Here is a 24,693-nt window from a genome sequence, read left to right as displayed (position 1 = left end):
TATATATATATATATATATGAGGTTGTATACATATGAGACTATTTGCCATTGTTACAAGGATGTCACACTCATTTCTAGTTATTGGATGTCAAATTTGATGGTCTGATGTGTCACAAGCTCAAAAATTTCTTTTATAAACATGAAGTCTAGTCAATGATACAACTACTTGTTTTAAAATCTGATGGATAAAAGTGATTGTGACCTCATTGTACTAAAAGTAAATAGTCTATTTACTTTTAGTACAAAAAGATCACATTCACTTGTGCCATTTATATTCAAAATTGGGTGGTTGTGAACATCTCATTGATTAGCCTCAAAATTTAAAACAAAACTTTTTGAACTTTGTGACACACTTCAAGTCATCCAATTTGACATTTAATGATTAGGAGGTTGGGGCCTCCTTGAATGAAAGATAAATAGTGTCATGTTATACAAACTGTTGACACGAGAGTGAACTGAGAATAGAGGAAAATAAATAGTGCTACAATGAGTTGACATGAGAGTGAGTGAGCATAGAGGAAAATAATAGTGCTACCTAGGAATCAGACTTAAGCTTGAGTCATTAGCTGTTGATGTTAGCAATGTTGCATCTCAAGATTGATTCCTACCACTAAGCTACCCATAAATACACAAGAAAAATAGTACTGCCATTAAGAAAAAGGTATGTTTTGATCAATAATGCCACAAAAATCTTTGGTCACGAGCATCGAGAGTGTAACCTACTACTCGGTTCATGTTATCTTCTAGTGGGTCCCAATTTCTCTCCAACACCACCATCCCGTTGATTGTACGGCGATGACAAATATGACTACAAATTTTCTATAGTCATATGGATCTTCGAATAAGACAAACTAGGGCTACCGATCGGGCCAACCAGGAGTGGGTCTGCCTTCCCTCGTAAAGTCCAAGCCCAGTCTTCAACTTGATATCACCAAATCACACCTAGGGCTGCCAATTGGGCCAAACAAGGTTGGTGTTCAGACCTGGGCCATGCTAATAAAGCTTTGGCCAAGGCTTGAATCCAGCCTATTGGCTACCTCCATAAGTGTAAGGCAGCTAATTGAGCCGGTTGGCCGGCGGGCTTCAACAGGCCCTATGGCCAATCCTCTTAGCACTACAGGCTAGTTTTGAGCCTTGCCTAGTTAAAACAATTTGAGCTCAAGCCTACTACCCTGGCCCAAGGGATAGAAGTGGGCTGCGGCTTGGGCCTAACCAGACAAGCAAAAACCCTGGTCCGGCCCAATGAAAAGGATCAGACCATGCCTAAGCCCTTCCTTTAAATTTGGCTGAGCAAGACCGAGCCAAGAACTGCGCAGGCCAAGCCAACCATAATCTGCCTGGCCCTACAATCCAGGCATGCTAGGCCACTTCCACCCTTAACCGGTCCAGCCATGCCCAGCCCTATTGGCTATAGAAGTTCATGTGGAGAGAGACATTCCTTATCATTAGGAGCACATTTCTCAACATACAAAGAATTCCATGGCCGTATCATATCGTATTAGTCTCAAGGCCAAAACACCAGTTTAGGGGGTTTCGTTTGATCGCAGAACTCAAATCATTTTTATTGATCTCCAGATATCAATTCACTTAAAAAGAATACTATGGGACTCAAAGGTACTTCTGATCAATACCTCCTCCCTCAGTGACTCTAGATCGCCTAGGTAATTAGATCCGGGCTTTAGGAATTCATTTGGTTCATTTTCGAAACTGTCCACTAGTTGGATTGAACAAGAACGCCAAAGTTTCGGGTCAGAGAAATTCCTCAAACAAGGTTCTTTGCCCGACATCTTTTGCCCCGCGGATCACGTGTACATTTTCATACCGCGGGATTATGCTAGCAGCACCCTATTTAATATACATCAAAGATTCATGAACATATGCAGCAAAACCCAAATGTTGATGTTATTCTTCAAGTAATTCAATATAGTAGCAAAGTCACATGGTATGTTATGTATGAATTGAAGAGCAAAATAAACTATGAACCAAAAAGGACAAGGAATTGGACAGTAGGAATTTAGTTCATACAGTGATGTAAGGTTGAAGATCTAGCGTTTATGCCCGACATGCCGGCTCGGCTTGCTCCTCACTTCGCTGACAGAGATTGGCTTCATTACACAGTAACCAGGCCTAGAGCCCGATCCAGAGCCCTTTTTACCAGCCTGCACACCAACAGGCCTTCTCTCTAAGTTAGTATTTCTAGGTCTAGAGAAACTTTCTCTCTTAGCACAGTTTGAGTACAGGCCTCCATGAGCTTTTGCTCCCCCACTGTTTCTAGCTAACGGCACCGGCATGACCTCCAAACCCATCAACTTAGCTACCACCCCTGGCTTGCACCAACCCGCCACATCTTTTGCTGCCAAATTTGGAGGCAAACCCCTGTTTCTCTCCATTTCAGCACCCCAATTATCCCTACCAAAATCTCCTCTAAACCTACTGGCATTTCTTGCCGCTAAATTTGATGACAACCCCCTTCTCCCCTCCATATCAGCCCCATAATCATCCCTACCGAACCCGCCTCCCCTGAATCTGTCTTTACCGGTACAACAAACCGATCGCCTAGGAGGAAGCTCGGCCACAGGGCTCCACCTCACTTCCCTTGCCAAATTTGGTGGCAACTTCTGGAAGGATGAGTGGTAAAGAGAGTCGCGGCCATCTAGAGAGAAGCGGGGGTATTGATTCAAGGCGTTTCTAGCAGAGTTTAGAATATCGGAATTATTCACACATGACATTCTCCTAAGACCACAACATGTTTCTTCTCCGAAGCCCCGCCAGTTCCAATTTGGCTGGTATTTGGCTGCTTTAGCGGCGGCCTCCTCTTCATCTAACCTCGCTATCATCTGCTCTAAAGTTGGTGGACTTTCAGCTAGACTGTCGCCATAGGCCGCCGAGTACTCATAGCATGAGCCCATGAGAGATGGGGCGACCAAACAAGAGATGTCATCAGTTTTGTTCTGGTTAAGGATGGATGTTGAATCGGATCCATTGCAGAAGGACCTCAGACCTCGCTTCATCTTAGCTGCAAGGGAGTTCTTAAGGAGAAAGAGAGACAAGTCTTTCATGGAGGTCCTAGAAACTGATCCACAGGGTAATGGAGCATGCCCATATATCATTTATATGTGCCATGAGAAACATCAGAAAGGAGTCATGCAATAGAACGTGTGTTGAGATAAGGGAGTAAAAGGAGTCATGCATGAAAAACAGGAGGGAGAGAGAGAGAGAAACGTGAAAGGAGTGAATGAAGCGGTGGGGTTGTTAGTTAAAGAGAGAGAGAGAGAGAGAGCACTGCAGTCATGTGACTGTCACAAGGCCCCCCTCTGAAAAGGCTCCCAACAGCATTCACATCTTGCATTAAATCCAATTTACATCCCATTTACATCCACAAGAAGCTGAGCCCATGCCAATACGATGCAAATATTCTTAAAAATAAAATGAAAATTTATCGAAATATGCCTCGTATCAAAATACGCCTAACTTTTGGACAATGCAACAGCTTACTCTTTTGGGGATGATAGTGGAAAAGTTAACAAATAAATCACCATTGCTGTCACTCTACATGTTGATGTTTTAAGGTCCATCTATTCACTCGTCTAGAAGTAGAAGAGGATGGGAGTATGAATATAATACAAGAATAATATGCTAGACGTGCCCAATTAGTTGAGATTTACTCATTTCCCTATTTTGTCCCGATCCCCCTTTTCTTCCGAACAAAAAACAAAAAAGGGAAGGGTCATGTACACCCTTGAGGGGTACTTTGATATTAAATCAAAAGATATAGGTAAAATGTTAAATAGTTGATTCAACTTGCTAAATTTCCCAAATAAAAATTTGGTTCCAAATATGTTGACAACTAATATGAGGGAAAGTATTTTAGTATCTTGTGAAGCCTTTCTCCTCAAATCCAACCAAAAAAATGCAATAACCATATTGTGAAACCCAAATTGTTCTTCTTTGTCTCAATGATAGATCATTTATGTACCAATTGTGGTGAGCCTGATAAGAAAATAGATTTTAACCGCTAAAAATAGTCCATTTTGTAACATATTGTTTGGACAGTTTGTTTTAAACTTTCACAATTATCTAGCACTAATATTTTTGGAACTTCAAATTTGACGCACACGAAGGGAAGTGGATTTGGCCACAAACGTATTATCATTTGAGATGCAGGCTTGCCAAATTTCGTTAAGCCTTGACCCTACCAAATCTCACCATAGATCAAACATCACCCCAAAGTCAATCAACAAGAAATTAGGGGTATTTTTGTCATTCTAAAATGGCCAATTTGAAATATAAATATAACTTTTCTAGGAATAACTTGCATACATTCAAGAATCCAAGAATCCATATGGGTTACAATGAGACTATTTACTTTTAATACACAGAGATTGCAATTATCATCCCTTGTTAAATTTAAGATCGGGTGATTAATGGCAAGTCATTGTTTGGGCACAAAGTCCAAAACAAAATCTCTAGAATGTAATGATACGATTTCATCTATTGGATTTCACATCCAATTGTTAAAAGTGATTGTGCCTTCTTTGTACAAAAAATAAATGGTCTCATAATATACAATCCCTTTTTTGTCCAATAAATTAACAACGGGAATTGAAGATGAATCGTTATGTTGAAAAATCAGCCCCCGTAATTACAAATGCACCCAACCCCATTGCACAATAAATGTGTGTATTCGCACAAAATATCCTCAATCACGAAGACAATTTCATGTCCTTGGCAAAGGTTACAAAATACCCACCATCACTAACATGAACCTGAAGAAAAGAACCTCACGGCCAAATTGATGAGTCCAGCAGTCACTCTAATTTAAGGGCAAGCCAAGACCCAGGGGTTGCACTGACTAGTCCCAAAAAATACAAAATCCATCTAGGTTTGGTCTAAATCATATAGTGGAAAAATATACAAAAGACATTTCTCTTCTAGTGCAAGGAAGTTACAATCACTATCGTCCATCAGATTTCAAATTTGTGAATGTATATTTGATTAGACTCAAAGTCCAAATAATAGTTTCTTGAGCTTCAAAACAGCATCAAGCTATCCAATTGGACATCTAATGGCTACAAATAATTGTGACCTCCTTATATCAAAGATAAATGATCTCATAGTATACAATCTCTTATATAATAAAAAGGAATACACAATAAAGTCTTTACCTTCCGGCAAGAAAGTCACCATCACCCTAAATTGTCATATGAGAAATCATGCAGCAAATGATGTACCATTGACCTGCTCTAATCGAAGAAAAATGACATATCTCCACCACCCAATTGATATGAAGGTTTGTAACTTTTGTACACAAAACGTGACGATCTCATAAGCATCATCTTCATCATTAGAGCTTTTTTCCAACTATTTGAGATCAAGAATTCTACACCGCCACTCTGCTCTATATAGGGTGCCATAAATCTATATATTTTCTCACTACTTCCAACCTAACCCACTTAAATCTACTTTCTCTCATCTTATTGCCTATTAAGGTCACACCTAAGTTATTCATTTCAAATTCTATCTCATCTCATGGCATACAACCCTTAAAAAATATAGCATAGATTCTAAACTACTTTTATGAAATCAAACATTAAAAAACAGCTTCTAATTCGTTGAATGTATTACTTATATCATCTTACATGTAATTTCCAACGCACAAGCTGCCATATCTTAAGACTCAACACAATAAAAACTCAAAATAACAATACAAAATCTTCTAATACGGGGATCCCCGTATCTTGCTGCCATAATTAGTTAATGGCGAGTATACATGAGCCATAGTAAATGGTGAATATAAATCACAAAAAAAAACTCATACATCTTATAATCTATGGATAATGGACAACCATAGTGACCATCCAATGAAATAATGGGTGGTAATGGCAACACTAAGATCTGCTAGAATAGGGCATGACCCCAGTGGTGGGTCCCACTCTCCTTCTCTTACTCCCAATAATGACCCTCAGTCGACTATGATTTTCCATAATCCATTGGATCATAGTATACTATCTCATAAAAATATATTGTTAAGGAGTACCTATTTATCAATCAGCAGCCCATTAGCTAGTTAGCAAATTGCAATGAACACAAACCATTTCTGCCAATCTTTACTTGGATGATTTACCCTTAAAAGAGAAATGCCTTTTAAACCGGTTCTTGATAATTGACTTACTTCCGCTACTCTGTCCTGGATTATGCAGGGACCTATTCCTCCTCCAACCCCCTTCGAAATGACCTGAACCCTTATCAGAGCTCTCTATATCTCTGATCATAAGCTTGGATCTCACGTGTCTTTCTTCCAAAATTGAGGAGCAACCTTCAGAACCATCCAGAGTCTTCATGCACAAAGGGCAAGGCGGGTCTTGGTCTTCTTCCGACTTGGGGGTGGTCTTCTCTAAGCAATCAGCATGGAAAACATGGCCACAGGAGAGGACCCCAGTGACTGGAATTTCAGGGCTCCTAAGGTTAGGATTAAAATTCCATGCAGATTTTTGTCTCAAAAGCCTATCACACAAGCCACACTTGTGGTCCTCAGTTGGGGCAGATGTTGTGTTCTCTAAAATTGAGCGATCAATGAAATCCATGCTCTCTCTCTCTAAACCCAACTCAAAACTATTGGGGCTATACCACCTGAAACCTTCTCTTTGAGAGCTAGATGTGCTTGGGCCTGGTGAAGCTTGCATCTTCGGAAGCTCGGTGGAGGCTGTATGGAACCTCAAATCAGGGCTTGGAGTCATATGCATTCTGTCTCTCTCGAAACTGAATTCAAAACTACTTGGGCTACTCCACCTGAACCCATCTCTTTGAGAACTAGGGCTAGGGTCTGGTGAAGCCTGCATCTTATGAAGTTCATTAGAAGTAGTTTGAAAATTAAAATCGGGGCTTGGGGTGGCATCAGCCCAGTAAGTTGAGGCTCCATTCTCGTTTGGTGTCAACCTGCTACTATTGCTTGGGTTTGATGATTCAAGAGCCTCTTCACCATCTGAAATTTGGTTTTGAAACACGAGCGGGTACACGGGTTTTGACCTGAAAGAACGCCGAGTAGAGAAGTTTTGTCGTTTGAGAGAAGGTTCAAAAGGCCCCGCATCAGATTGTGGCGATGTGGTATTCGAAATGTTGAATGAAGCTTGTATGCCTAAAGAGGCTGAACCCTAAAAGCCAAAAGATTCACAAACCAATTCATGTTCTGATGGAGGAAAGTTAAACTAGCATCAATTAGGGGTGATATTGGGGTCAAGTTGACCCATCCGGCAGTACATGCCAAGTGGACCCTGAGGGTTGGGTCCAAGTACACTTGATACTTGAACTGGACCCGACTGGGTCAGGATACAGCCCAGACCTCCGTGTGTGTGTGTGTATATTTGTTTGTCTGAGTACACACCCAGATCCGGCCCACCGAGTCAGGTCAGTGTCTTACCTGGACCTGCTGGGTTGTGGTCAACCCCAAACTGGACCAGTTTACATCCCTATCCCTAGCATCATTCACATGGCTAGATGACAAAATGTATAATGGGAAGTAAACCATAACAAAATGGACTATGAAGGACTACAGTTCCTTGCCATCATCATCCAATTAAATGATGGATGGTGAGTGATAGAGAGTTGGACCATATAATTATGGATGGTCATACAAATAGAAGAGGACTGACACTGGGGCCATGTTCCTGTTCTGGTGGATCCCACTATCCCTCTCTATGATCATCCATCGTGCCTTGGATAGTGATGACCCCAATGGACTGCAGCTTTCCACACAGCATTGATTGATACTATAATTTCCCAAAGAATATTACCTCGGTATATGGTGGATGCAAGGCCATGTGAGGCCTCAAATCTGATAACATACAAGGAACTTCAAGTTAGAAGGATTTTAAACAAATAATGGCATACATTATAGAAAATACTGCTGAAAGCAAATAGTGACATGGACAAATTCACAAACCATGGTACGAAAACAAAGATCTTCTATGAGAAAATCCATAAGATAGGGAAGGAAGCCATATTACAACACACAAGAACCACAGAAGAATGACCACCAATAGATTTTATTTGTTGAAATAACCATAGGCAATCACAATTTGACCAAAAATTAAAGCATAACCCATCACAATGAATCTCTATATTTATAAGTTATAACTTGTAGCTTGAAGATTCCATAAAATAGGCATGACAATTGCACTCATTAGCAATCAAAATTGTCATACATTTAACTTAGTCTTCACGAAAAAATATTGAATGACTGATTCAAAATATGTGAGGTTATGCATCATTAACAGGTGCAAATAAAGTTGTTGAACAAGCACATAAGAGAAGAGTTTTGTTAAACAACTTGTTAATGGAGTGAGATAAATTTGTAAGTTTAGAGCATACATGTTTGCAAATATACATGGGTAAGACACTTATGGTTACGACCTAGGGCGTAAGGTACTTAACAATAATATCCAATGTTCAAACCCCAATTTACAGCTCCAATTGACCTTGCTAGAAAAAAAAACTAGCTTATTAAAAGTAAAATAAAATATATACCCTGCTGAACCCGGAACCTACCAAGGGGGGGGAGGGGATACGGGGGAGATTTCTTTGCAAAAAATTGTGATTTCTTTGCAATTGTTGGTCAATTTTTATGAATTTGATCCCTTAGCCTACTTATGGGTTCTTCATCCAATCACAAACCTATTTCCCAAAAAATAATAATTATTATTATAATAATAATAATCATCATCACCCTCAAAGCCTTTTTCCAACTATTTGGGGTTGGCTACTCGAATCTTGGTCCACCATTCTGCTCATAAATCCCCATAACTTTTATCACTACTTTCAACAATGTCCTTTTGGGTCTTCCCCTTGCCCTTTTGAACCCTCCACTTGAACTAACTCACACATACTACCATGTGACGTACTGGGTCTGCACTGCACATGGCCAGCCCACCTAAGTCTACTTTCTCCCATATTATTGCCTATTTGGTCCACACCTAAGTTCTTTTCAAATATTCTTTTCGAATTCTATACATTCTTGTCTTGTCACGCATCCATCTCAGCATCCTCATCTCGGCTACACTAATCCTATGGGTATGGTGCTTCTTGACCACCCAACGGTCCGCCCAATAAAGCAAAGTTGGTCTCACAGCTGTCCTATAAAACTTACCCTTCAGTTTCATTCGTATGCAGCAATCATATAAAACTCGGATTGCACATCTTGCTATGTGCGACATCTTCCTCAAGTTCTTCTGGATTATCAACACAAGATATCGAAAGTGTGCTCTTTTTGGTCTTTCTTGACTGTCAATCTTAACTATTTCCTTGTCTCTACTCCTATTATTACTAAATTTGCATTCCATATACTGTGTCTCTACTCCTATTAATACTAATAATAATCAAATTTTTGATATTTTAAGGTTTGTATTCACTAAAAAAATTTAAGAGCTTGGATCCCCTAGATCCGAAATCGAAACCCAAACCAATTTGGGGTTCGATTGAGGTTGTCTAAGGAAGTTTTGTCTAGGATTTGAGGCATTGATTTGCATCAAGCGCTAAGATCAAGGAAGCAAGATTTCTACTCAATTTTGAATAATTTTCAAAACATTTACTTTAAATTCATCAAATTAGTATTATTTTTCCATTTTTATTTTTTTATTTTCTATTTTTACTATTTTTGAGGATTTTTAAAAAAAAAATTTATGAGGCCTCTCTCAAGCTCGCTACGGACTCGGCTAGCAACACAGACACACCTGGAGTACCTCAACCAGGCAAGGGATCAAGCTCCATGGCAAAGCCAAGTTGCAAAACTCTGGTGCAAACAAACAAGAAAACATGCACTCCAAGGCTTGGTGACCTTGCCTTAAGGAAAAACTAGTCATTGTCATATACTCGACTTAAACAAAATGTTAGAGAACATTCCTAAATCATATATGTTAGTGCACAATATACTCTTCCATATATTAAGAATACAATGGATGACTATCAACGTGCCAAATACGATATACCCTCTATACCATTGTCTTGGAGTTCAGGAAATGTTGAGCCATGTTCCCGCTCCCTCTAACATAAATGATGCATGCATGGGCTCAAGTGTATACATCTAACACATATAACTCTACGCAAATCAACCAAATTAAGTATGCTACTCATTAGTATGTCAATACTAACTAACATACATATAAAATAATGGGACCTGGTCTGCACAAGCGAATCAGCATGCCCATTTCAACAGCCACATTAACCAGTTAAAACATGGTTCTAAAACACCAGTACATACCAAAGAACTCACTATTTTAAGTTAGTAGCAATGCAAGCAATAAATCATCATCAACTCATGTGTGTGCACGAGCATATTAGCAAATAGAAAGGCACAGTTAGCAAGCATCAGTGCACCAAATCCCACGAAGACTATGCCACAATCTTCTGAAAGATCAATACTATGGTGGGGCGTCTCATGGAAGCCCTTGTACCACATCACTTGTAAAATATCCATGTATATGCCATTGATATTTGTATGCAAAGCAGTGAATAAAAGCTGATGAGACTTAGAACTCACCAAGTCAACTCGAATCGCCCATTGGAAGATTTTTATAAATGAAAAACAGGGTGTGAGAGAGTATATGGTTATATGTAACCTTTTATGTAACATTAACATATAGATGGCAAGTCCAATATGGTGGCAATGAATTTTGAATTGGTGACAAGGTGGGTTAGAATTCCACCATAGGCACAAATGTCTTTTCTTCGTTCTTTAAAGGGAAATTTATTAAAATACCTATGAGAGAACTGTCCGACATTTTAACCACATACTTTGATTTAAGTAAAAGGAAACATGATCATAAGGAGTCAACTCAGTTTTGATAGGTTTTGATAGGGACCAAATCAGCAACTGAGATCAAATTTTAGAACACTAAAGTATTCACAAATTAAGGAACATGCTCAGGGATATATGGCATGATTCAATAAGAGCACCAAATTCGTGCAACTTGCTATTATCTCGTTGAGATGAGAGCGTGGCTTGTTATCTCTTATGGCATTTGTTAAAAATCTAACAGAAATACATAACCATGCCAGAGAGTGTAATTTAAGACTATAAACATAAGTGGAATAGCCAATGACTAGACCACTCTACAGAGTATGGAGAAGTAAACAAAGAACAATCAAATAATAATAACAAACAAAGAACGATTAAAAGGAATTCTTGAAGTCCATAAATCGGCCATATCTGCTCCATTAGTGATGCTAGTACAGTAGCATCTCCAGCGTTGAAACCAACAGATAGATCCCGATTTTTTTTTGAGTTTTTTTTTTGTAATGATTAATCAGTAGTTTGTTGGCGCAAGGAGGAAACAAAATTGCAATGAACATAGAAACGTACTGTAAGGTTGACAAACATCCGCACAACAACACTCAACTGCCCCAAAATAGAGCAGCATTATCAGAGAAAAAGATTCACCATGATTGGCACCTCGAAAAGGTGGAGTCCACATATGGGTTTGGTAAGTGTATGATGGGCTACCAAAATATGACACAGCACCATCAGACACCGAATGATGGTGATTGTAATGTTGGTCACTGCTCTCTATGCTTCTGCTTCCTTTATTATGTGAGGAGAATGAGGAGCCTTGCGGTTGAGCACCATGAGATCTTGGTTGTAAAGCATCAGAATGAAACCTACAATCCCATGTCCTTGTACGAGGCGGCGAAAAACTCAAACTTGTTTGCTGATGGGAGTCATTGGGATCCATTGGCCTTTCTCGCCTGCAATTATTTGATGACCCACGTGGCCTTGCGGCCACACAACAGAACGCCCCCGTCTTAGCTATTTTCTAAAGCACGTCGAAGCAAGTGGCGGCAATTTCAGATGCCTTCACAAATTATACCTTCGGCATGGACTGATTCTTACACAAACAATGAAATATTTAATTCTTTCTCGACTTCCTTGAATTTTTAAACGGTTATATAATTCCTAACGCTCAAACCAAACCCCAAAAGCAGTCCAATTATGCTGGATATGTAATTATGTATAATGTATGTTCTCGAAAGATAAATCCAACAAAAAGAGAAACTCTTTAATATATCAAAGCCCCGCCATAGAAATTATCCTTTGCTACAACAGGCCTCTTAGATACTGCTAGAAAGACATCCTCTGCTTCAACTTCCTTGACCAATTTCAGCACGATATACTGACTGCCAAAAAATAAAAAGGATATCTGTCAACTCCCTTTTCTCAGTGAGTAAGATTCTTGAAACAAGCCTTTCCTTTCTATAGAGGAAGACAATCCTTTCTATCAACTCCTCTTAAAAGTAAAATTCCACATTATGCTAATATCCAAATAAACAGTCATTTGATGAAAAGGAAGCAACAGTAAACATACTAAAGGATAGTATATCTTTACATATTTAATACAGAATGTTAGTTTATCAAGAACACAGAAAAAAGGAAGAAACGAAATGAAATAAATAATTGCAGATTCCCATTCCTGAGTCACACTGCACGACCACTAATCAACAAATTACAGATACAAAATCGCTTCAGCCTCATTGCATTATGAGAAAACTAGTGATTCATGATAAATTTTGGGCACTGATCATCAATTGAGGTAGATTTGACACCAGATATACACTTCTGAAGAGAAATTCAATCCATTAAAGTAATGATCAAAATATAGGGTAAGGCAAGATATTGGGTACTCACTATTTCAACAAAATTAAACCCACCATGATGACAAAAAACCTGACTTTGTATATTCTAATTGAACAAATGTATTCCATGTGTATAAGTGTATGCAATTTTCTACGCTGCACGAATTGTGAAGGGAAAAATTCAGGAAACATTTTAGGGATTTTGTGAAATTTATTCAACTTTTGTATTAAGTGAATACAGCGTTCATGAGAACTAACCTAAATACGGATTTAATACTGTTCAATTTTACCAACAAGCACGTTGATTATTGAGGAAAATCAGTATATTGGGGTTTTTCTGAGTCTATGCTCACAAATCTTGTTTAATCGGGAGCCTAATCACCAATGAACTGAAATTTTAAACAAAAATGTTTACCAGTTACAAAGAAAATTCAGTTTTGATAAAAGAAACACGTTGATACAATTTTTATGGGTTACTAAGGCTTAGCTAAAGAAGACAAATAAACAGAATACAAAAATCCTTCGTTTTTTCAGGTTACATGATGATATACTGAGGCAAAACAACACCTAAAAGATAGATGAACAACTAACGATAGGCCCAAATTCAAAATAAATTGGTTTTGAGCAAAATTGATAGAGCAATGTCAAAATTTATCACTGTCAGTCACAAAGCATCAAAAGATAACTATGAAATAAACTAATCAAAAAATGAAAATTTTCATTTTCAGTGGAGAAACAAGAGCAGGGAAGAAGAAAACTGAGGACACCAACCTCGGCGATTATCAGTACAAACCCTAATCGTTAAGGCGGAACCCTAAATTCATTTCTGAAAGCCCTAATCTGTAAGCGAGAGATGAAAGGTTTTTAACCTGAAAAGGTTAAACGACTCCGTGGTTTATCGGAGCATGGAGCGTTTTTAGGGCGAAATGTCGAAATTAGCCCTACTCTAATCCTTAATCAAGACGGTACCCTCCATACTAATAGGGTCGCTAAAATTGTGTTAGAAAAGTCATTAGGTTTACTAAAGTACCTCCACAATAATTTATCAGGCCTAACCTTTATGAAAACAAAGTAAAGCATCGCCTCCAATCCTCGCCTGAAAAGCATGTTGGGCATCTCTATGATGATTCTAAAATTAATTTCCAATACCGACTGAAGCTCAGAAAATGATATAGTTTTTGCGGATTACCAATACTGACTAAAGCTCAGAAAATGATATAGTTAATGTGGATCTTTGAACATTTATTTTTAGGGCGAAATAGATGGTCTAGATAATGTGCTACAATATGTGATAATATTTGGAGCTTGCAATCCTAATTTATATTTTTCATAACCATGAGATGATCAATTTTAATTTTTTGTAATGCTAAGACTGCAATTTTTTGTGAGATTTGAGGTAAGGCTTATTTTGATAGTGTTGCAGCCCTATCACACCATTCTTATTATTTTTAAAAATGCCCAAATTACCTTATTTGTCTTCGTAATCTTGAACAAGTATGGGCATTTTAATAATTTAACTCCTCTAAGTGGCTCAAGCTCCATAATGAAAATATACTTATTCGTCGGGATTAAGATTAAAATCTCTTGTTCCTAATTCTTAAAACTAAATAAAGAAAAGCACTCATGTCTTTTTGGCATAGGCCAAGAAGGCACAAGCTAAATGATAGTGAACCCTCTTGGGAACCCCAAAGTTTTTATTTTGGGTAAGTAGGAACCCCAAAGTCATTTTCTTTTCATTGGATGTGCTTCATCGGCATCCTCACCTTACACGTGGAGCAATGATATAATTATTTTGCTTGAATTGAGTGGAGCCAAATGACATTGATATTATTGCTTATTTTAGGTTTTTAACCATGTACATACAATACAATTTAGTAGATATGCTCCCGAGGGAGCATAGTCTACTTGTTCTTTTAAATAAAGAAAATAACTTTCAAAATAAATATTTTTTTTTTTTTATATACATTCCATAATATTTAACCAAAGTTTCACCAACAATCGGCATAAATCACTTGAATAGTGACATGCACTTCTAACAGTGATAAGGCTCCCCACCTGCTTTTTATTAATAAAAAAAAAAAAATACAACTCATCGTTTAACAACCCTACAATAAGGCAATTGTGCCAAATCACAAAGTAAAAAGACAAAAAAAAAAGCAATATGACTATGAACTATCACGCATAGCAAGAGCATGATGCCATGATATTATAAAAACGAAACACACGATCATTGCTCTTGGATCATTAACAAGAGGTTGTCTTCTTCGTAACTGGTAAGTAAAAACCTTTACTCATACTATGTTAGCAAAAGAAAGAACTCCATTGATGAATCATAGAGTATGATTTTTTGGGAGTTGAAGTAGGGAATAGAAGACTAGAGCATGCAACACAATGTCTCGGACTCTCAAAACTAAAAGAATCACGATTTTTACACTTGATTTGGCGCTGCCGCCATAATTTTTCCGTTTGAAAAATGATTACATAAGGTTGCAATCTTATACTACCGAAGTAAGGTGCGCCTCAAAAATCCTATATAAGTGTGCGTTGTATAGTTGGAGAATCCTCCAATTGATCATCTCGACCTTGAGACATAGGGACATGAAGAAAAAAAAGAATTATAAATCCAAAATAGTGTCTTATGACAGCTTACTTGGACGGTATATTTTCAAGATATTCAAGTGTTTAGTAATTTGTTCAAACTATACCATTTTTTTAAATTTTAAATTTATAATTAAGTATAAAAATATATTTTCAAGCAATTATAAGGTTTTCGACTCTGAAATGACATCTCTGAGCAAATTTTAGATATACGGCTTACTGTCGAGTGTCAACTAATCAAAAGAGTGTCCATATATGAACTTCTGCTCCGTGAACCGTGTGATAAGAAATTTGCTACATCTCTCTCTCCAATCATGCAGTTCATGCTCTGGTCAATGCAGCAAATATTCAAAACCAGCAGGTTGAAAATGCATGCCTTGACCATTAATATTTCTTACATTGACTATCCCATACTTATCACCTTGGAGCATCCTCTTCCCCCACAAGATCCAAAATTTGATTAGAATGTTAGACTTTCTCCATCACAACAATGAAATCAAGCATTTTGTTGCAAAAGGTAGTGTAAACAAAGTCGTGAGACCACATATGGCGGTTGATGTCAGCCCAATGCTGTAAGGTCGAGGAAGTTGGTGACTTAATGACAGGGAGCTGGCGATCATAGCTTCGTGAATGGCGGCCATAACTGTAACCGTCCCAACGTAGCAAAATTCTTTGTCGAATAAGTTTCAACCCTCAAAAAAGACGTAAGTATCTGGTCTGTCTCGGAGTGAAGCTAAGTGAAATAGACATGTATGTAAAGACGCAACTACCTGCACCTAGATAGAAATACCCTATAAAGCTTTACACTAGCATGTTAGACTTTTTCCATCAATATAATGAAATCAAGCTTTCTTCGAGTGCCGGTCACATCATTCTCCTCCCGGTCCGAATTGAAAGACTATGGCTTTATCTATCAACTCCGTTAAATCCGTCAGATCCATGAGACTTGGAAAACAAACTTCAATCCCTTTCCTCAAGGCTCTGATACTACCTGAGAGAATTTGGTGAGTTACATCATAGTAGTATTTAAAATAATAGAAAATGGTAAGCTAGTCAAATGGGAAACATCATAGATATAGGCATTTTTCGAACTTGTTAAGCTAAAAAAAGTAGTAGCGTGATAAGGAAAAAAGAAATGAGTAGTGTTTCAAAAAATGGACCGCCCAGCACTTGGGCACCCACCTAGGCGGATGTCCCTGGGCGCCCTCCTGAACCCGTTTAGGTGGTCGCCCAGGGTTGTGCCCCACCCAAGGGTGAAAATGCGGCTCTTTATGCATTAGAAGCTATCTTAGAGAGAGAAAACCTAAAAAAACTAAAATATTATACTAGGCCTCCAAGGTTATGGGTGCCCACCTAGGGGTTCGGCGGCCTGGACCCCCGGACCGCCTAGGTGCCGCCTAGTGCTATTTGAAACATTGGAAATGAGGATTAGAATGAGGGTATTTTTCGCCAAAAAATTCTAATTTTTTATTTAAGAGGTGGATGCAGGAATAAACTCTACCAGGTTAATAATGTAGTTTAAAAAGTATTAAGGGAAAAATGCTTTAAAAAATTACGGTCTAGAGGGTATCCATAATTTCTCTAATTTCTACTCATATTCTGTACCCAAATAATGCTATATCTCAAGTTCAATTTCTGCCACTAAACTATCAAAAATAAAAAGTAAAAAAATCTATGCACAACTAACTATCTACCTTTGTTTTACACATCAAGGATCAAGGATGTCTCGATTCCTCATCAAGATCATTATCACCATCATAGTTTTTTCTCAATTAATTAGGTTGGCTATACAAATTTTGATCTGTTGTTTTGTTCTATAAAAGGTCATACCCTGTAAGTCTTCATATCTTTTATCATTGCTTCCAACTATATCATTTTGAGCTTGCGTTTGCTATAATTGAAGCCTTCAATTGAAACTGACCTTCTAATAAATATTATACTATATTTGCACCGCACATAGCCAACCCACATAAAATTAGTGTCGCTCGTCTTTTGGCCAATCGGTAAAATTAGAGAAATGAAAGGGGCTCCTCACCAAAGTGTTTTGGTAAAATTGGAGAAATGAAAGGGGCTCCTCACCAAAGTGTTTTGGTAAAATTGGAGAAATGAAAGGGGTTCCAAGGTCATTTTCCTTCCATAAAACCTGGCCGCGAAATTCAACCCTAACTCTAGCCAAATACGGTGAAATTCGACTAAATGCACTCCAACTACAAAAGAGAGGGAGAGACGCCTTTATCTTTGAAGCGGCTCCCGACCTCTCTCTCTGGTTTTAGGGTTTCTTCTTATTATTCTTTCTGGTACGCCTCTACCCAGAGTCTCTTCTATCCTTTAAATATCCATATGCATTATCTGATAATATGATTCTGAATCTATTTATTGAGCTAATTGCAATGCATCAGATCTTATTATTCACATTGATGATTTATTCTGTATTTTTTACAAATTTTGAAACTTTTTTGTAGGCATTTGAATTGTTTGGTCTCCTGTTTTTATTTTTCCAAGTAGTTTGTGTTTCCTGTGTTTTTTTATTAGGTGAGGTGTATTTGATTATTTGTATTTTTTTTTCTTCTCTTATGCCTATCATCTATGGCGATGTTTACATTAGATTTTTCTGGATTAGGTCTCATGGTAGTTGATACAATAACATATTTTATATTTAAGTGATTTGTGAGGGTGGTGTAAATTCTAGACTGTTATCAGGTGATGCATGATTCCCATCTATTACTTGAATCCCTTTGTATCTACTCTAGTGGGTTTTAGAATGCTCTGGTAGAACTAGAGTCTGGAATTGTGCCATTCTCTTTTTGAGTGGCAAAACAAATCCATCGCCTTTTTGAGGGGGGAAATGATGCTTAAATGTGTTCATGATTATCTGTAGCAATGTTCAGAAATATTTGGCTTGGGCTGGGGACTTGGCTCCGCCCTATCCGAGGAACTTGGGTGAGTCCGAGTGGTCTGGCTCTAGGAGTGTACAGGGCAGAGCAGCCCTAAAAAAATAAAAATAAAGTTTGAAAGTTGTTTAAAAAATAAAAATTGAACTAAACGAAAAACACATAAACTCCAAATAATCTGGAGCAAAGCATATACAGCATGGATTTAGAGAAAAAATGATTTTCTGTTGGAGAAATTTCATAAAAATCCAAAAAAGAACAAAATAGAAAACTATGGCATGTGACAATAAAAACTCACAAATCATCATAAAAAATCCAAATTACATATTAAAGTATTTATATATGATTTCACAATTTTATGTGATTTTTATGATTTTTTAAATTTTTAAATTTTTAAACTGCCCTGAGTTTTACTCGAGCACAACGCTCGACAAGGTGCCAAGTCTGAGTAACTTGGCTCAGTCCTAGTTGACTCGGCAGAGTCGGTAGGTTGGATTAGTTTACTGGAGATAAGGTTTATACGTTGAATCAAAACACATTGAGTCTAACTTGGCCTTGCTCAAGTTAGTCGAACTTGGCAGGCTGCGGAGTCCGGAAGTGGAACCACAACCATTGGGAACTGCCGAGTCTCATTGGTTCATTGTATTCTACAGTCCATTTTCTTGGTCTTGGCAGAGTCTCTGACAGACTTGCCCTAGTCCAGGTTTCCTAGGGCTTGGGACCCTGGCTAGTACGGACCCCTAACTCCTTGTTTCAAAACTTTGGCTTCTTAGAAAGAAGTAATGTTTTTCTATTCAATTCTAAGTTTTCATTTTTTATTGGATATATAGGGGATAGGTTTTGACAAATCATAGATAAATATAGAATTCATTTATTGTTTTCCATGAGTACTTAGAGAGCTCAAAACACTTGCTATCTCTGGAGATGCCCTCCCCCTAATCCGTCATTCTGTTTTTTTTTATTAACTGTATATAGTATTACTGTCTTTAGGCTGTCCTTGGATTTAAATCTCATTTCTTGTTTACTTGCTTACACATATGTTAAATCTTATGTATTAACAAGCATTTCTTCATAGTTCATACACAATCATTTATTATATACACCCACATGTGTATATGTGAAAATAAATGCCTGTGTGTATGCTATGGTTATACATGCAGATGTGTCAATTTACATCCATAAAAATTTATGTGTTTACAACAATGTGAGTACACATATCTACATGTTTATATTGATGGTACTTACATATTTATGCAGACAAATTTTATTTACATTTATTAGTCTTCCTTGTACGTGTATGCATGTACACGTTTAGACATGTGAGTTATTTCGCCTCACCCACCCCCCCCGGCCCCCACCCAACAAAAACAACAACAACAACATAAAGAAAAAACCAAAATAAGAGAAGAAAAGGAAACCCGACAACCTACAAAAAGGAATTTATACATGCCAATCGTGTTCAGAATTACATGATAATGCATGAGGGGATGTGTGTATGTTTCTATGTTTAGAATGATGGTTATTAGTTTATTACAAATGCTTGTAATGAAATTTTGAGCTCCCTGTTTATTTTGTTCAATGCAGAAAAAACTATGGAGGTATTTGTCTTCATTGTTGTTTCGTGGGTTCTAGTTTTAGATCATGCATAATGCCCTAGTTTATTGTTGACTTACCTAGGGATGCCAGTTACATGCGTGACTGATGACATCCTTTATTTTGTCAATGTCAACTTGATCGTTTTTTTTTCTAATTTTTCTATTTCTGAAATAAGAAAAAACAAAACCTTCCAAACTGCCCTGATTTCCAAATAGTTTCTCCTTTTTTAATTGAACTGTAGTTTGAAGGGAATGTTGTAATATTGCTTTTATGTTATATGTTCATCAATATTGAATATTCATAATTGATATCAAGAATATAAATATTTAAACAGGGGCTATTAACTTTTAAGTATTTTTTATGGAAAATGTTTATATAATGTTGCAACCTTATACGATTGAAGTAAGGTGCACCTAAAAAATCATCCAAAAGACAGTGTTCTGATGTTGGAGAAACCTCTAAGTGATCATCTTGGCCTCAAGGTGTGTGGATGTGAAGAAAAAACAGAATTTCAAGTCTTTAAAATGGTGCATCTTGTTTTACGTTCTCTGGACCTTTTATTTTCAAGATTTTCAAGTATTTATAGATCTGCTCAATCTGTAGTACTTTGAAATTTAAAATTTCTTAATTAAGGATAAAAATAGATTTAAAGCCATTATAAGGTTTCAGGCACTGAAGCTGCATCTCCAAGAAAATTTTAGAGGTGCGCTTTACTTCTATGGTATAAGGAGGGCACCTTATAGAAACCTCACCCATTTTTTATTGGTTAGGTTTAGGTGCATCTTTCGAAATTGATATTGGAGATGGCTTGAGAAATGACAATTCTATGTCTATCATCTTAACCATCACAATCATGAATATGAAAAAATGAGTTTTTATCCTTGGAAAGGACAATTTGGAGCCTTCTGGTTTTCACCATTCATTTCTATTATTTAAAGATCACTACATCTGTACTATTTTTGGAGCTCCTATTTCATGGATTTGAGGGGGAAATGAATATGCTGATATTTGGGGATGTCTTTCAAGTCATAAATCAGGTGCCAAGGCAAACTCATGCATCCTAGGATGCATAGAACTCTTTTCCCTTATTTATTCAATCAAGGACATTTAAGTCATAGATATATAAAATTACAAATAAGTCATTGGAGTTGTAACAAAAGAGAAGGAAATTAATCCTTGCAATCGCACAGTACTGAGGCTGCGGTGATCTAGTTTACCAGTTGCCTAATCTCTTGAGTGCGAAAAGTAAAGGGGGATGCGCTTTGCAGCTTAAGCTGGTCATGCTTTGGCTGCCTGTAATGCCTGTACATTATTTAATTTTTTAAAATAATTGGGTCTACTTGTTTCTATTGGTCCGGTTCTCCACCAGCTGACTGCTCTTATAGGAAACACGAGTTTTCCGGGATCATGTTCAAGAAATACTCTTAGGTCTGCAGTATCAATTAAGCTTTAAAATTTGAATGGAAATGTCCAGATATGTTATGGGATTGTGGTTTTCTTATTGTTATATACATGCCTGTGATTGTTTTTTGAATTCCGTTGTTCTTTTACTCTGGCCAGGTTACGTTGGTGTATAGAGGGAAGAGCTAGCAATGGTTCTCAAGTATGTCTTCCACCACTCCTCTTCTTACACGTAGACCTGGGTCCAAATAAGTTTCTTCTTGGCTGCTGTCATCTTTGTACTAAACTAATATGGATCCTTGATGTTTTTTCGATTTTCAATCCCTGTATAGAATAAGAATTTGCCAGTTAATGAAACCAAACCGACAATATTTTTTTGTTGATTCTCTGGTTTCCTATTCTGTTTCCTTTTGGAATTTTCAGGACTGAGCTTTGCCGCTTTAGCGGTGCTAAGATATATCCAGGCCGGGGCATCCGATTCATTCGATCTGACTCTCAGGTAAATGCATGAACTTTTTGATATACGGCCACTGCATGTACCGTTATTATCGTATTTTATATTGTTTGCATGACTTCCTAAAAATGCTAATTGATTTCTATGTCTTGCAGGTGTTTCTGTTTGCTAATTCGAAATGCAAGCGCTACTTCCACAACCGCCTGAAGCCATCCAAGCTAACCTGGACAGCAATGTACAGGAAGCAACACAAGAAGGTTTGTGAATTTAGATATCATGGGGGCATCTTTGTGTTGGTTACTGTAGCACTGAGGTTATCTTTTATAATTATTAAAAAAGAAAAAAAATGATATGAACATATTTTACATTTTAAATTTGTTTTAGAAATTTTTTCAGAAAACTATCTATGAAGGATTATAGCATGTTTACCGTTTCATTGTGAGAACACCATTAGTGTTTTTGTTTCGATAAGTGAATCACAGATTTTTTAAAAAAGAAAAAAAACTAAATCACATATAAGGCTCTCAAGGGCCTTCTCTCATTAACCAAATAGACTGATTTACAGATAATGAGGTTGATTTTATCACGTTTCACATTTGGCTATGCCACATCCCTGTTTTAATATTATCCATGGAAAAACATAATATTAATATTATTGAACTGTTCGCTACTTTGTATTGGCACCAATTTTGAGTGGTAATTTCATATTGTTGAATGGTTATGTGATTGTTGCTTGAAGGATATCCATGCTGAGGCGGTAAAGAAGAGGAGACGTACAACCAAGAAGCCTTATTCAAGATCGATTGTTGGTGCCACTCTAGAGGTTATTCAGAAGAGAAGAACCGAGAAAGCTGAAGTTCGTGATGCCGCTAGGGAAGCAGCGTTGCGGTATGATCCCCATTCCCTCCGAGTAGTTTTGTTGAATCAATGTTTTAAGCCCGGTGATCCGGATTTGGAATCGCTGATCTAGATGGGGAATAGGCTAAGGACCTTTAAGTTTATCCCCCACCCCAAAAAAAAAACCCTTGCTTTTTTTTCTTTGTTTAAGTTTATTTAATGTTTTCTTAGGCCCCCCGAAATCTACACTTCATAAACATCTATTTTTATTTTTATTTTTTTTTTAATTGTTTTTGGTTCGCTGATGTGGACTGATTTGGATCACGATTTAGCTATCTAACACGGGTATGTGTGGTGGACAATCCACCACACTGAATCGGGTTTTGAAATGGTGGGTTGAATTATTGCAACTATTTCAAGAGAACTATGAGAAGACTGATGTATTCAAGTTAGCACCTTTGCAGAACTGGTTTCTTTGCATATGAAGAAATTGGGTGAGATATATATATAGAAAAGAGGGGGTGAGGGGGTGGGGATTTGAAAGGGTGAGGGGGTGGGGATTTGAACATTCAACCAGAGAGAGAGAGTGGATGTATGCACGTGTTGAGAGAGAGTGTGTGTATTTGTGCGCGTGTGCTTGGATTGTGACGACTATGTGAAGAGACCTATACCAGGACTGACTCATTGAACTTGTCACCTTCATGAAACTTTCTTCTCTGCATATGACAAAAGTGAGTAAGATTTTTGATATTGTTTTTCTCAGTGAGATCAAGGAGAGGATAAAGAAGACCAAGGATGAGAAGAAGGCAAAGAAAGCTGAGACGTCAGCGAAGAGCCAGAAGACCCAGGTGAAGGGTAGCATGGCCAAGGCTCCTGCGCCCAGGGGTCCTAAGCTTGGAGGTGGTGGCGGAAAGAGATAAAGCTGCAACTTTTGGTGTTGCCGATATCTTTCAATTTTTGTTTCAATGTTTTTTCAATTTTCAATTTATAAGATACTTTGTCGAGGATATATGAGCAGTTTTGGATTTGGAGGTATAATGGCCAGATTGTTTATCATTTTATTTACTAGAATTTTCTTCGAGGGATTAGGCATAACTTTTGTGGCATTCATGCTGTCTTTGTACCTTAACATTGTTCTCACATTGATTTGTATGGCTTGTGTTGGGATCGTTGTTAATTTCAAAAGAAATTGACATAAGGAAAAACAGGAAGTATGAAAACTATAATAAAAGTTTGTTTTGCTACTAGAAAACTCTTATAAATTGTTCATCTAGACCTCAAGATGTCTGAAGATGAGGAAAAAAAAGATTTCAAGTCATAAAAATGAAGGAAATTCTAGACACTCTGCTTAACCCCGTTTTGTAGGCATGCTTTTCAAGACACTATAAATCCTAAAACTGCTCTTTTTGCACCGACTCTTAAGAGTGATGTCTCTTGCAATGTGTTTTCTGAATCATCCATTTTAAAAATTTATCACTGTTTCTGGATCTGGATCATCCATTTTAAGCAATTTTAATTATTTTTAGATTCAATCTGAAACATTTTTTAAGCTTTAAATTTCATAATTAATAGTGTAAATAGATTTGCATGCCATCTCGAGATTTTTTTGGCTCCAAAATTGCATCATCCGGTATAGTTTTGAAGGCAAAATTATGCATTATTAGTTATATTTTATTGATGGTTTCCAAGGTTTCTAAGGGTGAATGAACTAGTATTACTTACCTCTATGGGTAATTATGTAAGGGTGTAGTTTTTATGAGGTTGCAACCTTAAACAATCCAAATTAAGGTGCACCTCTAAATTTTATCATAACACGTAATCTTGATGTAAAAAATTCTTAGGATCATCTCAAAATCTATATTCATATCTAATTATAAAATTTTAAACTCCAAATATGGTTTAAATCAAGTAGATTGGTAAAAATATGAAAATCTTGAAAATAGACGGTTTAGATAATGTGTTATAAGATGCACTATTTCTAAGACTCAAAATCTTTATTTTCTCATATTTATATATCTCAGATGTCGAGATGAATTCGGCAGTGAAGTGTAGTGGGCTAAAGTATGAATGGTGAAGTAGTACAAGCGACTCTATTTTTGACTCCTAAATGGGGGGAAATAAGAATATCACTATTCCTTATAAATGGCTTGCCTAAATGCTCTTTCATATGCATTGCTCTCCTCCTGTGTGTTTCTCATTTGTAAACAAATTAAAACGAACCAAATTCTCACATTTACATGGGATAATTATATTATTTAATTAGGCTAAATATGGATGGAATTAATACTTTTAAT

The 24,693-nt window shown here is 37.2% G+C and overlaps 3 protein-coding genes across 6 annotated transcripts; 1 reads left to right on the top strand and 2 right to left on the bottom strand.

Annotated features, from left to right (window-relative positions):
• Positions 1-1,879: 1,879 nt before the first annotated feature.
• On the bottom strand, positions 1,880-3,328 carry LOC110006455 (uncharacterized). Its single transcript, XM_020661957.2, has one exon. It carries the CDS (start codon positions 3,109-3,111, stop codon positions 2,047-2,049), a length of 1,065 nt encoding a protein of 354 aa, XP_020517616.1. The 5' UTR covers positions 3,112-3,328; the 3' UTR covers positions 1,880-2,046.
• A 2,263-nt stretch (positions 3,329-5,591) lies between these two features.
• LOC18425162 (uncharacterized) lies at positions 5,592-13,459 on the bottom strand. Of its 4 annotated transcripts, none has more exons than XM_020661940.2 (4): positions 13,394-13,459; positions 11,355-12,166; positions 7,792-7,832; positions 5,592-7,152 (listed from the first exon to the last, which is right to left on the bottom strand). In XM_020661940.2, exons 2-4 carry the CDS (start codon positions 11,722-11,724, stop codon positions 6,109-6,111), a joined length of 1,455 nt encoding a protein of 484 aa, XP_020517599.1. In that variant the 5' UTR covers positions 11,725-12,166; positions 13,394-13,459; the 3' UTR covers positions 5,592-6,108. The 4 variants fall into 4 exon arrangements, with proteins under 4 accessions (XP_020517599.1, XP_006829793.1, XP_011629251.1 ...); XM_006829730.4 differs by having other exon boundaries at positions 11,433-12,166; XM_011630949.3 differs by having other exon boundaries at positions 11,445-12,166.
• Positions 13,460-17,460: 4,001 nt separating this feature from the next.
• Positions 17,461-23,651, top strand: LOC18425161 (large ribosomal subunit protein eL24). The gene is made up of 6 exons (XM_006829729.4): positions 17,461-17,517; positions 21,268-21,310; positions 21,532-21,607; positions 21,718-21,819; positions 22,302-22,450; positions 23,163-23,651. Exons 2-6 carry the CDS (start codon positions 21,300-21,302, stop codon positions 23,317-23,319), a joined length of 495 nt encoding a protein of 164 aa, XP_006829792.1. The 5' UTR covers positions 17,461-17,517; positions 21,268-21,299; the 3' UTR covers positions 23,320-23,651.
• Positions 23,652-24,693: the final 1,042 nt, after the last annotated feature.

This window comes from Amborella trichopoda, chromosome 1, assembly GCF_054954075.1.
Source record: "Amborella trichopoda isolate Santa Cruz 75 chromosome 1, AtrichopodaSantaCruz75HAP2 v2.0, whole genome shotgun sequence".
Lineage (NCBI taxonomy): Eukaryota > Viridiplantae > Streptophyta > Magnoliopsida > Amborellales > Amborellaceae > Amborella > Amborella trichopoda.
This window is presented reverse-complemented; position numbering and strand designations above follow the sequence as displayed.

Excerpts from the sequence above, each read along its gene's own strand:
- LOC18425161 (XM_006829729.4), top strand. Across the intron at positions 21,608-21,717 it reads TCATTCGATCTGACTCTCAG|GTGTTTCTGTTTGCTAATTC; the intron begins GTAAATGCATGA and ends TATGTCTTGCAG. Across the intron at positions 22,451-23,162 it reads GCTAGGGAAGCAGCGTTGCG|TGAGATCAAGGAGAGGATAA; the intron begins GTATGATCCCCA and ends TGTTTTTCTCAG.
- LOC18425162 (XM_020661940.2), bottom strand. The coding sequence starts at position 11,724 with ATGGATCCCAATGACTCCCATCAGCAAACAAGTTTGAGTTTTTCGCCG. Across the intron at positions 7,833-11,354 it reads GGATGTTTGTCAACCTTACA|ATTTGAGGCCTCACATGGCC; the intron begins GTACGTTTCTAT and ends GTATGTTATCAG. Across the intron at positions 7,153-7,791 it reads TGCATCCACCATATACCGAG|GGTTCAGCCTCTTTAGGCAT; the intron begins GTAATATTCTTT and ends TTTGGCTTTTAG.
- LOC110006455 (XM_020661957.2), bottom strand. The coding sequence starts at position 3,111 with ATGATATATGGGCATGCTCCATTACCCTGTGGATCAGTTTCTAGGACC.